The sequence below is a fragment of the Oncorhynchus gorbuscha genome, linkage group LG18, assembly GCF_021184085.1.
Source record: "Oncorhynchus gorbuscha isolate QuinsamMale2020 ecotype Even-year linkage group LG18, OgorEven_v1.0, whole genome shotgun sequence".
NCBI classification, from domain to species: domain Eukaryota; kingdom Metazoa; phylum Chordata; class Actinopteri; order Salmoniformes; family Salmonidae; genus Oncorhynchus; species Oncorhynchus gorbuscha.
The window spans coordinates 18686945-18700086 of NC_060190.1; the positions used below are offsets into that span (position 1 = coordinate 18686945).

General features: G+C 44.0%; 1 protein-coding gene across 1 annotated transcript in view; it reads right to left on the minus strand.

Moving 5' to 3' along the window:
- The window catches only part of LOC124003045 (complement C3-like), a 56951-nt gene that overhangs the window by 21048 nt on the left and 22761 nt on the right, over positions 1 to 13142 (minus strand). Inside the window, 11 exon segments of the mRNA XM_046311031.1 lie at positions 519 to 575; positions 578 to 605; positions 607 to 722; positions 1066 to 1152; positions 1538 to 1598; positions 3549 to 3761; positions 3984 to 4123; positions 4212 to 4294; positions 4415 to 4532; positions 4716 to 4910; positions 5292 to 5360. Coding sequence (XP_046166987.1) covers positions 519 to 575; positions 578 to 605; positions 607 to 722; positions 1066 to 1152; positions 1538 to 1598; positions 3549 to 3761; positions 3984 to 4123; positions 4212 to 4294; positions 4415 to 4532; positions 4716 to 4910; positions 5292 to 5360 — 1167 coding nt within the window.

Consider the following 13142-nt stretch of genomic DNA (forward strand, 5'->3'; position numbering starts at 1 on the left):
TTACAAACAAATGTCAACAAATGAAGCTATTTTCTTTTGTACGAGTAGCGTTCAGTCTGGGTTGTCAATAGTTGTGTAGTGGAAGTAAACACACTTATTTTGAAAATATAGGGAGCGTTACTCATCCCGAACGACGATCAGCATTTACCCACCTATTTTAATGTACCCCTACATCACTGATTGTCGAAAGATAAAGTACCAAATTCGCTACAAAGGCAACCCACGCCTGATCTGTCCCAGCAGAAAAAGAAAAATGTCAAAAAATCGAACTATTGCTTTTTGTGTGGTTGTTAACCAAATCAAATGTGAGAAACAAAAACATTCATTGTTAAAACTGCACTGTAACATTAGGCCTATAGCATAACTATAATGTGTTTACTTCCAATCAATGCCATCCTCTCTGGGAGGTGTGCAACTGTAAATGCAAAACTAAAATGTGGAATTCGTATTTGTAAGTCGCTCTGGATAAGAGCGTCTGCTAAATGACTTAAATGTAAATGTAAATGTAACTTTCTCACCTCTTTGAATGTAGTTGACGGCTTGATTTCTGCGTTCTAATCCCACCTTATCCCACTGTTTGGTCGTGTCCAGGTAATGTGTGGCGATGAGAGGTAAAGTCATGCCTATCATGTTCTGCTCCCCACAGCCACCTGGTTGTCTAAGGAGGTCACCCAGGGGTGAACCACTGATGGCTGCCTCTATTGTTCTGGCCAACTGCTCACCTGAAAAGATGCAGATAGTAAAACATATATAAATGCAGACGTTAAAACATGATAAATGCACACAATTAAACCTAATAATAACTGGAATATGACTTAGTCAATGGTCAGTGACAACATGACAAAGACAGTTTCTTTTTATTGATTTATTTTAACCTTTTTTTTTTACTTAACCTATAAAGAATACCATGGGTCTAATAGACTTGCTACTCAGTGGTCCTCTAGCTTTGTGAACCAATACGACGTTAGTGAGCCTAGAGCAACTAGCTTATTCAACTAATGTTGTTAACACGTATTCGTAGTACATTTCTAAATGGTCCACGTGTGTCAGATCATTCCGTCTCACCTGTCACACTTATGTGTGTTCTGGCAGGTGTATTTGGAACCTGGTTAGCCAGTGCACCACTCCTAACATGCACAGTATCCGTCCCCCCTTTGAACCGGAGAAAGTCAGAGACAGAGAGAGAGACATCGACAAAGACAGAGAGAGCAAATCATGTAAACAGTTGTTATGAGTTTTTCCATTCAATCTCACCTACATACAATTTGACTTGCATATTAATTAAGAGAGGAAAATGTATATTATAATAATAATAATATATGCCATTTAGCAGACGCTTTTATCCAAAGCGACTTACAGTCATGTGTGCATACATTCTACGTATGGGTGGTCCCGGGGATCGAACCCACTACACTGGCGTTACAAATCGCCATGCTCTACCAACTGAGCCATCATGATACTCATCAGTGCAACGAATGGTAATACTGTCACCGGAACTATAGATTATCTACATCTGTATATGCTACCATACACTCACCGTGTTTGGTGGGATCCAGTTCCACTTTCTTCACTTGAAGCCAAGTTAGCACCCCTTCGGGCTGTCATTGTTAGAATGAAAACACGTTTATTTGCTCATTTACTTCTTAATCAACTCAGCATATATGTTTTTTGCTTGAATTTTTTGCTTGAACAACAATTCACCTGGTGGCCTTGGTTTTCCAAATAGGGGCGATAAAGTATTTACTTTAACAGAAAATAGGCCTACTTCTTATGGGAATGATCTGGAATCACAGTAAAATAGCTGGGCTTTCCAGTTACCAAAGATTCAAGATTCAACATCCGCCACAAAGTTCAAGAACTGCCACATTACTTTCGTATCAAAAATGAGGACAATGGTCTCATGGACCATCGGATCTTAGTACAAGAAGTCCCATTAGGTGTATTTTTAAAGGAGAGCTCACTGTATTTGCTAACAGGTTTTGAGGCAACAGTACAATACCAGACGAGCCAAAAGTCAACCTCTTCCAAAAGCACCTCACACCAGCTGAAATCTTCTTAATCAAGATTCATATTTTGTTCCAAAACACCTATTATTGACTTTAACATTTCTATTGACCAGAAAATGTTCAGCACTACCAGATTGTGTTTTTTTCCCTCCACAAGTGATACCCACCCCACCTGTCTTGAAGAGATTCTATTCAAACCATGAATACCTTGCGGAAGACGAGGTAAAGTCTGGTGGGAGCAGAATAAACAAAACAAAAAACAAAAATCTGTACCTGAACAAACTACAGGCAGATTCTACACTCAATATTTTCATCAAGTGGACCACTGCGGGCGACAGTGATTATGGATACTGGCAATTATATTGTTGAATACAAAAGACAATTGTCAGACTTCAATTTATACAGGCCATTGTCCTTCGACCCCACCCCAAACTGCAACAAACTGGACAAGGAGACATCGGTGTGCCTCTCGAGTGACGAAGCGGTCAAAGCCACTGCAGCGCATGGCCGAGGAACGTCTACAGTCTGTGTTCGATCCCAGGCTGTGTTACAGCCAGCTGGGAACTCCATAAGGCAGCACACAATTGGCCCAGTGCCGTCTAGGTTAGGGGAGGGTTTGGCCGGAGGGCTTTCCTTGGCTCATCGCACTCAAGCATCTCCTTGTGGCGGGTCAGGCGCCTGCAAGCTGACCTCAATTATGAGTTGAATGGTGCGGCTGGCTTCCGGGTTAAGTGAGCAGTGTGTTAAGAAGCAGCACGGCTTGGCGGTTCACGTTTCGGAGGATGCATGACTCGACCTTCGCCTCTGCCCAGCTCAGGGGAGTTTCAGCGATGAGACAAGATCATAACTACCAATTGGATATCACGAAAACGGGGTAAAGGAGACATTGGTGGAAGCAGTAAATCACTGATGACAGAGCATTCCTGTATGTCCAACATCCCCCTCTTCTACAAGTAACTAAAGATCCACAAGGGCCTGGACAGGCAGACCCCTTGTGTCAGATACTGGGAGCTTTCTACTCTGCCATCTTATCATAAAGACAAGTGATTTCAGTTACAAGTGAACTTCCGTTTTTCTAGCAACACTAATTATATAGTGTTCTTCTTACATTGTAGTTGGTTACATGGGTGGCACCAAATAAAGCCAACCTGCATAGGTTGGGAAAGGTCACATTCTAAATGAGAAGTCAAAACCTTGTTTCAATAACTTAGACATTTGGAAATGGCTACATTGACTACAGGATGTTTCTCTGAAGTGCAAGGGCCCCTACCCTATGTTGGCCCAAAGAACCCTCCCTTATTGGTTACAATTGGACCGTTTCTTTTTTTTATGCGGCACCTCATCTGAATTTGTTTGAGCGCCTTCTGCTCCTTTCCAGGTTTGACCTCTTAGCATAATTGTAAGGTGGATGCCCTCATTTTTCGAGGACTGGGATTTCAGACTCAATCAATCAGATTCACACTGATCGACACATGTCCATATATAAATGACATATCATCCTCAGGGGAGTTACATCTGTTAAGAAGCAATGGTTTGCCTTACCACCACACGTAGCTCCTTCTTAACACCGTCGCGACCACCCCAATCTCGGACGGAGGCCTTCACCTCGATGGTATGGAGGCCCAGCTTCATGGGGATGATGACAAAGGGGACACTTCGTGTGGACCTGGGGTCCACCATAACAGTAACAATGTACCTCCCCTTCTTGCTGGCAGAGCTGCACACGTCTGATGTCTCCCTCAGTTCTACACGGACCTGCCATTAAGGTGGAGAGGGGTAGTCACATCGCCGTGCATCTAATCAGATAAATACCACACTGAATGGTATAATAATAATTATAATAAGGCACAGAAGAGGTCATACTGATTTTAGAATGAAATATTTAGGCAATCTAGCAGTTTACTCTGTATACTACCTGCATCTGCAGGTTCAACTCAACACAGTTGCGTGCCTGCCTTTAAATGACAATAAGCTTACGGTTATAGATTCCTCCATGTAGTTGTGAAGAATGGCTTTGATTTCCAGCTGCTCATTGCGTACGGCAGAGTAGGGCAGCTTCAGATCAAGGAAGAAGTTCTTCCAAACAATTACTTTGAGGGGTTCAGACACACAGATTCCTATTGAGCAAGAGAGATGCCATAAGATGGAAGATGTAGAAAGAGTAGCCACCAATATAGAAAGATGGGCAAAAATAAGTGAGAGTACCATGTGTTTTGGACAGGCCAATGGCAGTGATCTGCCAGCTGGTGATGGAACCCGGTAAGGTCATTTTTATGTTATGCACAGGACTAAAATGGTAAAAAAGAGAAAGAAAATATGTAGGATTTTCATTACATGGGAAAGGGAATATGGATTAGAAGGCATTTTACTGTAGTGCATTGAACGATCTCAATAAATACTGCTCTTACCACTGCTTATTGTCAGGACACCGCGGCAGACTCTCCTCAATCCACAGCCAACTCTCAGGGAAGAAGGAACGGGAAATGATGTCGTTAAAACTTTCGAAATCTTCATCCTCTTCTTCACCTTACCAAGAGTGACAGAAAGTCAGACAGTTCCCATCACTGTTAATGTATTTCCCTTTCAGACAGAAGGGAATACCAGAATATTTTATACATTCACACTCTGTTTTTTTTTCATCACACTGGATTTACATGGTGTGCAATTTTAGAATTTACCATTCCAGTCCACTACAGTTGTTTCACTTACTGCGGGCTAATATGAGCTGGTCAGTCTTGGCCTCTTCACGTTTGGTGGCCATTTCTCTACAACATTTCAGGAAGGCTTCCACACAGTCTGTTCCATCGCTGATGTATTGGGCACGCCGCTCGCATGTGTAATCTAGAATGTTCTTCCTCATACCGTCCATGCAGCATTGTCTCTCCAGGCCTGTGTACTGGCTCGCTAGGACAGAGAAGTGCATTATCAGTGAGATTCTGCATTATCGCAGAATGATCTGCAAAACCTTTAGGGAAACCCAGTGCTGAGAGTTAAAGGAATTTTAAAGGAATATAATTCAATGAAAAAAAAAAAAAACTGAACATCATTTGAAGTTTGTTTAGTGGCCAATCTGGACAGCAGTCTTCCTATTTCGTAATTGGTTCTCATTCCCAGAGGTTGAAAACATAAACTATAAAACACTATTTGACATCCTTGCAATAGATGTCTGTTTGGTAAGAAGTACTAAGTTCTACTAATAAATAAATACATATATATGTACATGGTTAAAACAAAAACATCCAGTTTTAAGATCAGGCATCACAAGCAGAGAAACTCCTGTCCTACCCAGTGTGGTTACGACATCATTTATAGTCACTGCTCGTCGTCTCCTTGAGTTGACAGGGCAGCTGGAGACTAAAGCACACAAAGAAGAAGATGGATTTCAATGCACAAAACCTGCCTGGGATACTTGACAAGGCAATATTAAGGACAAATGTTTTAGGCCTACATCAACCAAATTCCACAGTGAGAATGAAGATACTATGGTGAAGTAAAATATGATACACCAGCTGATAACTGGCGAAAACTGGCTAAAATGTGATATTGCCAATTGTGTATTTTACAACTTAAGTATTAATATTATAAATTAAGTAATAACAACAATAATAATAATACTTGGGATTATATAGCGCTTTGCAAATACCCAAAGTCACTTAACAATTGTAGAAATGAAGAAAAAAAACAGTAGTCAAAACAAAGCCAGGCTAAACAAAAACATGAAAAAGAGTGAAAGGAGGCCACAATGAAGAGAAAGAGTGTGATATATCAATGTACGAATGAGTGAGCAGGTGTTCTGTGTGTCCGAAAACAAACGCTTAGTAGTCATTGGCATCTTTTTGCTACATTGTAAGACTTTTACAAAGTGTCTAGAAATTATAACTCTGCGTGGCCAACCGAGGTATCAACGCTTATGAGGTCAGAAGTAGAAGTAAGCTGACAGCCAATGGTTTTGAGAGACACACAACAGCCAACACATATTTTGCACACATTCAGATCAGGTTATTAAAGAGATTGCAAGATTGTCCCTTTTCAGATTAACTCAAGGATACCATTTTTATGTCTCTGTGCAGTTCGAAGTAAATTGCTAGCATTGATCAATGAAATTAGAACCTATATTCACCCACTCAAAAAACACCCGGCAGTTACTGAATCTCTATGCTTTCAACCATCTAAAAGCATAACCAAATTCCAATGGAAAAACAACGTCAGATTTTTGGTTTAGTTGTCACCCAAATGTCTATCACTACGCTTTCAACCATTTACATGCAAAGTTCAAATGGGAATACAATGTCATATATTTGGTTTATTTATACAAAGGATTAATGCGTCATCACTGTGCTTCATCTAATAGCAGAACCAAATCACCTGTATTGCAGTTGAGATTACATTAAAAGTACATGTTCCAAGTGATTAAGGCCATTTTGAGATTCTGCGCAGATTATTACAGCAATGTGAAGAGCTCCAAAGACCTTTTTAACCTTTATTGAACTAGGAAAGTCAGTTAAGAACAAATTATTATTTACAATGTCCTAGGAACAGTGGGCTAACTGCCTTGTTCAGGGGCAGAACGACCAATTTTTACCTTGTTAGCTCGGGGATTCAATCTAGCAACCTTTCGGTTGCTGGCCCAACGCTCTAAACACTAGGCTACGTGCCGACCTATACACCTATACGTGTATTTGGGGAGGTTCTCTCATTCTTTTCTACAGATCCTCCCAAGCTCCGTCAGGTTGGATGGGGAACATCGATGCACAGCTATTTTCAGGTCTTTCCAGAGATGTTCGATCCGGTTCAAGTCCGGGCTCTGGCTGGGCCACTCAGGGACATTCAAAGACTTTTCCCGAAGCCACTCCTGTGTTGTCTTGGATGTCAACTTAGGGTCGTTGTCCTGTTGGAAGGTGAATCTTCACCCCAGTCTGAGGTCCTGGGCACCCTGGAGCAGGTTTTAATCAAGGATCTCTCTGTACTTCACTCAGTTAATCTTTCCCTTGAGCCTGACTAGCCTCCCAGCCCCTCCTGCTGAAAAACATCCCCACAGCATGATGCTGCCACCACCATGCTTCGCCATAGTGCCAGGTATCCTCCCGACGTGACACTTGGAATTCAGGCCAAAGAGTTCAATCTTGGTTTCATCAGACCAGAGAATCTTGTTTCTCATAGTCTGAGAGTCCTTTAGGTGCCTTTTAGCAAACTCCAAGCAAGCTGTCAAGTGCCCTTTACTGAGGAGTGGCTTCTGTTTGGCCACTCAACCATAAAGGCCTGATTGGTGGAGTGCTGCAGAGATGGTTGTCCTTCTGGAAGTTTCTCCCATCTCCACAGAGGAACTCTAGAGCTCTGTCAGAGTGACCATAGGGTTCTTGGTCACCTCCCTGACCAGCTTTAGGAAGAGTCCTTGCGGTTCCAAACTTCTTCCAACGACGATGGAGGCCACTTTATTCTTGGGTACTTTCAAGCTGCAGAAATGTTTTGGCACCCTTCCCCAGATCTGTGACTCGACACAATCCTGTCTCAGAGCTCCTTCGATCTCATGGCTTGGTTTTTGCTCTGACATGCACTGTCAAATGTGGGACAGTATATACGGTTGAAGTCAGAAGTTTACATACACTTAAAACTAGTTTTACAACCACTCCACAAATTTCTTGTTAACAAACTATAGTTTTGGCAGGTCAGTTAGGATATCTACTTTGTGCAGGACACAAGTACATTTTCAACAATTGTTTACAGACGGATTATTTCACATCCCCAAGATGGCGTAGCAGTAAGTCGTCCTGTCGTATCGTCTCTCTGTACATATCTGTAAATATCGTCTCTTTTTCGTTTTAGATATTTTTCTTTGCATATCTTTAAAAACATTTTGCTAAACCTAAGCTTCCAAATACTCTACTGCAATCCGCCTCACCCAATGTAGCTACTTTTCCTAAAGTATTTATATTTACTTCGGAACCGGAACCCCTCAACTGAAGCTAGCCAGCTAACCACCCGCTATGCTAGCGGTCTTCAGCTAACCGGTCATCAGGTAACCTTTAGCTCGGAAAGCTCTCGCCAGTTCGAACAACGCGACGCTAACCAGAGCATAACGGACCTATTTATTTTTTATCCCCGGATTCCCTCCGCAAACGGAACATTTTTTTTCAGCTGGATCCTCACAACTAGCTATCGAGCTAAACCGCAACCCTGGTTGATTACTCCTGGCTAGCATTTCCACCCACGTAGCTTGAAGCTAGCCCGGCCAGAGCTCCTGTGTTCCTAGCATACTCCTGGGCTTCTATACCCGGATCCACGACCGGTCTATCGATGTCACTGCATGAAGAGGAATAAACAGACTCACCCCATCGCGACGTCCTCCAAAGGCCAACTCTCTAGCCCTCGCTATCTCCTTGCTTGCTAATTCGGCATGCTAACTGCTAGCTTGTTTAGCCCAGGTCCGCTAACTACTACCTTGTTTACCCCGGCCTGCTAATCTGTTAGCTTGTTAGCACAGGCCTGCTAACCGTCTGCATCGCCGTGGCCCATATGTACTTTCTATCTCTTCCCAACTTTTTAAAATTGTTTATACCTTCCGGAAACCTGCCTCACCCAATGTGATACGGAATCGCTATTATTTTTAATTTTTAGAACACACTCAAGAACCTCCAAAAGCTAACCAGCTAACTAGCTACAAGCTATTTAGTCATTGTTAGTTTTTTAAACCTGGATAACACTCGCCAGTCCAGCCCCCCTGACCCATCCACCGCTGCCCCTGGACTCTGATCACTTGGCTACATAGCTGATGCACGCTGTACTGTCCATTAATCACGGAACTCCATTCTGCTTGTTTGTTTTATCTGTCGGCCCCGTTGCCTAGTCAATGCCATTTTACCTGCTGTTGTTATGCTAGCTGATTAGCTGTTGTCTCACCCACTGTTTTAGCTAGCTTTCCCAATTCAACACCTGTGATTACTGTATGCCTCGCTGTATGTCTCTCTCAAATGTCAATCTGCCTTGTATACTGTTGCTCAGGTTAGTTATCATTGTTGTAGTTCACAATAGAGCCCCTATTCCCACTTCTCATACCCCTGATACCTCCTTTGTCCCACCTCCCACATATGCGGTGACCTCACCCATTACAATCAGCATGTCCAGAGATAAAATCTCTCTCATCATCACCCAGTGCCTGGGCTTACCTCCGCCGTACCCGCACCCCACCATACCCCTGTCTGCGCATTATGCCCTGAATATATTCTACCATGCCCAGAAACCTGCTCCTCTTATTCTCTGTCCCCAACGCTCTAGGCGACCAGTTTTGATAGCCTTTAGCCGCACCCTCATACTACTCCTTCTCTGTTCCGAGGGTGATGTGGAGGTAAACCCAGGCCCTGCATGTCCCCAGGCACCCTCATTTGTTGACTTCTGTGATCGAAAAAGCCTTGGTTTCATGCATGTCAACACCAGAAGCCTCCTCCCAAAAACAAACTTTTGTTTTACTCACTGCTTTAGCACACTCTGCTAACCCTGATGTCCTTGCCGTGTCTGAATCCTGGCTCAGGAAGGCCACCAAAAATTCAGAGATTTCCATACCCAACTATAACATCTTCCGTCAAGATAGAACTGCCAAAGGGGGAGGAGTTGCAGTCTACTGCAGAGATAGCCTGCAAAGTAATGTCATACTTTCCAGGTCCATACTCAAACAATTCAAACTACTAATTCTGAAAATGACTCTCTCCAGAAATAAGTCTCTCACTGTTGCCGCCTGCTACCGACCCCCCTCAGCTCCCAGCTGTGCCCTGGACACCATTTCTGAATTGATTGCCCCCCATCTAGCTTCAGAGTTTGTTCTGTTAGGTGACCTAAACTGGGATATGCTTAACACCCCGGCAGTCCTACAATCTAAGCTAGATGCCCTCAATCTCACACAAATCATCAAGGAACCCACCAGGTACAACCCTAACTCTGTAAGCAAGGGCACCCTCATAGACGTCATCCTGACCAACTGGCCCTCCAAATACACCTCCGCTGTCTTCAACCAGGATCTCAGCGACCACTGCCTCATTGCCTGTATCCGCTACGGTGCCGCAGTCAAACGACCACCCCTCATCACTGTCAAACGCTCCCTAAAACACTTCTGTGAGCGGGCCTTTCTAATCGACCTGGCCCGGGTATCCTGGAAGGACATTGACCTCATCCCGTTAGTTGAGGATGCCTGGTCATTCTTTAAGAGTAACTTCCTCACCATTTTAGATAAGCATGCTCCGTTCAAATAATGCAGAACTAAGAACAGATACAGCCCTTGGTTCACTCCAGACCTGACTGCCCTCGACCAGCACAAAAACATCCTGTGGCGGACTGCAATAGCATCGAACAGTCCCCGCGATATGCAACTCTTCAGGGAAGTCAGGAACCAATACACGCAGTCAGTCAGGAAAGCTAAGGCCAGCTTCTTCAGGCAGAAGTTTGCATCCTGTAGCTCCAACTCCAAAAAGTTCTGGGACACTGTGAAGTCCATGGAGAACAAGAGCACCTCCTCCCAGCTGCCCACTGCACTGAGGCTAGGGAACACGGTCACCACCGACAAATCATTGATTATCGAAAACTTCAACAAGCATTTCTCAACGGCTGGCCATGCCTTCCGCCTGGCTACTCCAACCTCGGCCAACAGCTCCGGCCCCCCCGCAGCTCCTCGCTCAAGCCTCTCCAGGTTCTCCTTTACCCAAATCCAGATAACAGATGTTCTGAAAGAGCTGCAAAACCTGGACCCGTATAAATCAGCTGGGCTTGACAATCTGGACCCTCTATTTCTGAAATTATCCGCCGCCATTGTCGCAACCCCTATTACCAGCCTGTTCAACCTCTCTTTCATATCGTCTGAGATCCCCAAGGATTGGAAAGCTGTTGCAGTCATCCCCCTCTTCAAAGGGGGAGACACCCTGGACCCAAACTGTTACAGACCTATATCCATTCTGCCCTGCCTATCTAAGGTCTTCGAAAGCCAAGTCAACAAACAGGTCACTGACCATTTCGAATCCCACCGTACCTTCTCCGCTATGCAATCTGGTTTCCGAGCCGGTCACGGGTGCACCTCAGCCACACTCAAGGTACTAAACGACATCATAACCGCCATCGATAAAAGACAGTACTGTGCAGCCGTCTTCATCGACCTTGCCAAGGCTTTCGACTCTGTCAATCACCAGATTCTTATCGGCAGACTCAGTAGCCTCGGTTTTTCGGATGACTGCCTTGCCCGGTTCACCAATTACTTTGCAGACAGAGTTCAGTGTGTCAAATCGGAGGGCATGCTGTCCGGTCCTCTGGCAGTCTCTATGGGGGTGCCACAGGGTTCAATTCTCGGGCCGACTCTTTTCTCTGTATATATCAATGATGTTGGTCTTGCTGCGGGCGATTCCCCGATCCACCTCTACGCAGACGACACCATTCTATATACTTTCGGCCCGTCCTTGGACACTGTGCTATCTAACCTCCAAACGAGCTTCAATGCCATACAACACTCCTTACTTGGCCTCCAACTGCTCTTAAACGCTAGTAAAACCAAATGCATGCTTTTCAACCGATCGCTGCCTGCACCCGCATGCCCGACTAGCATCACCACACTGGATGGTTCCGACCTTGAATATGTGGACACCTATAAGTACCTAGGTGTCTGGCTAGACTGCAAACTCTCCTTCCAGACCCATATCAAACATCTCCAATCGAAAATCAAATCAAGAGTCGGCTTTCTATTCCGCAACAAAGCCTCCTTCACTCACGCTGCCAAGCATACCCTAGTTTAGTTTAGTTTAGTTCATTTTATTTTTTACAGGGACAGTGCACATTAATCAACGTTTCAGTAAAAGTGCCGGTTTTAGCCAGCCGGCTAATTTTCAACCGCAGTCCCTAGTAAAACTGACTATCCTACCGATCCTCGACTTCGGCGATGTCATATACAAAATCGCTTCCAACACTCTACTCAGCAAACTGGATGCAGTTTATCACAGTGCCATCCGTTTTGTCACTAAAGCACCTTATACTACCCACCACTGCAACCTGTATGCTCTAGTCGGCTGGCCCGCGCTACATATTAGTCGCCAGACCCACTGGCTCCAGGTCATCTACAAGGCCATGCTAGGTAAAGCTCCGCCTTATCTCAGTTCACTGGTCACGATGGCAACCCCCATCCGTAGCACGCGCTCCAGCAGGTGTATCTCACTGATCATCCCTAAAGCCAACACCTCATTTGGCCGCAGATAACTGGAACGAATTGCAAAAATCGCTGAAGTTGGAGACTTATCTCCCTCACCAAATTCAAACATCAGCTATCTGAGCAGCTAATCGATCGCTGCAGCTGTACATAATCTATTGGTAAATAGCCCACCCATTTTCACCTACCTCATCCCCACAGTTTTTATTTATTTACTTTCTGCTCTTTTGCACACCAATATCTCTACCTGTACATGATCATCTAATCATTTATCACTCCAGTGTTAATCTGCAATATTGTAATTATTCGCCTACCTCCTCATGACTTTTGCACACATTGTATATAGACTCCCCTTTTTTCTACTGTGTTATTGACTTGTTAATTGTTTACTCCATGTGTAACTCTGTGTTGTCTGTTCACACTGCTATGTTTTTTCTTGGCCAGGTCGCAGTTGCAAATGAGAACTTGTTCTCAACTAGCCTACCTGGTTAAATAAAGGTGAAATAAAAAAATAAAAAATTATAATTCACTGTATCACAATTCCAGTGGGTCGGAAGTTTACATACACTAAGTTGACTGTGCCTTCAAACAGATTGGAAAATTCCAGAAAATTATGTCATGGCTTTAGAAGCTTCTAATAGGCTAATTGACATCATTTGAGTCAATTAGAAGTGTAGCTGTGGATGTCTTTCAAGGCCTACCTTCAAACTCAGTGCCTCTTTGCTTGGGAAAAGGGGAAAATCAAAAGAAATCAGCCAAAGGAAGAAGCCACTGCTCCAAAACCGCCATAAAAATGCCAGACTACGGTTTGCAAATGCACATGGGGACAAATATCATACTTTTTGTAGAAATGTCCTCTGGTCTGATGAAACAGAAATAGATCTGTTTGAAGAACACCATCCCAACCGTTAAACACGGGGGTGGCAGCATTGTGTTGTGGGGTTGCTTTGATGCAGGAGGAACTG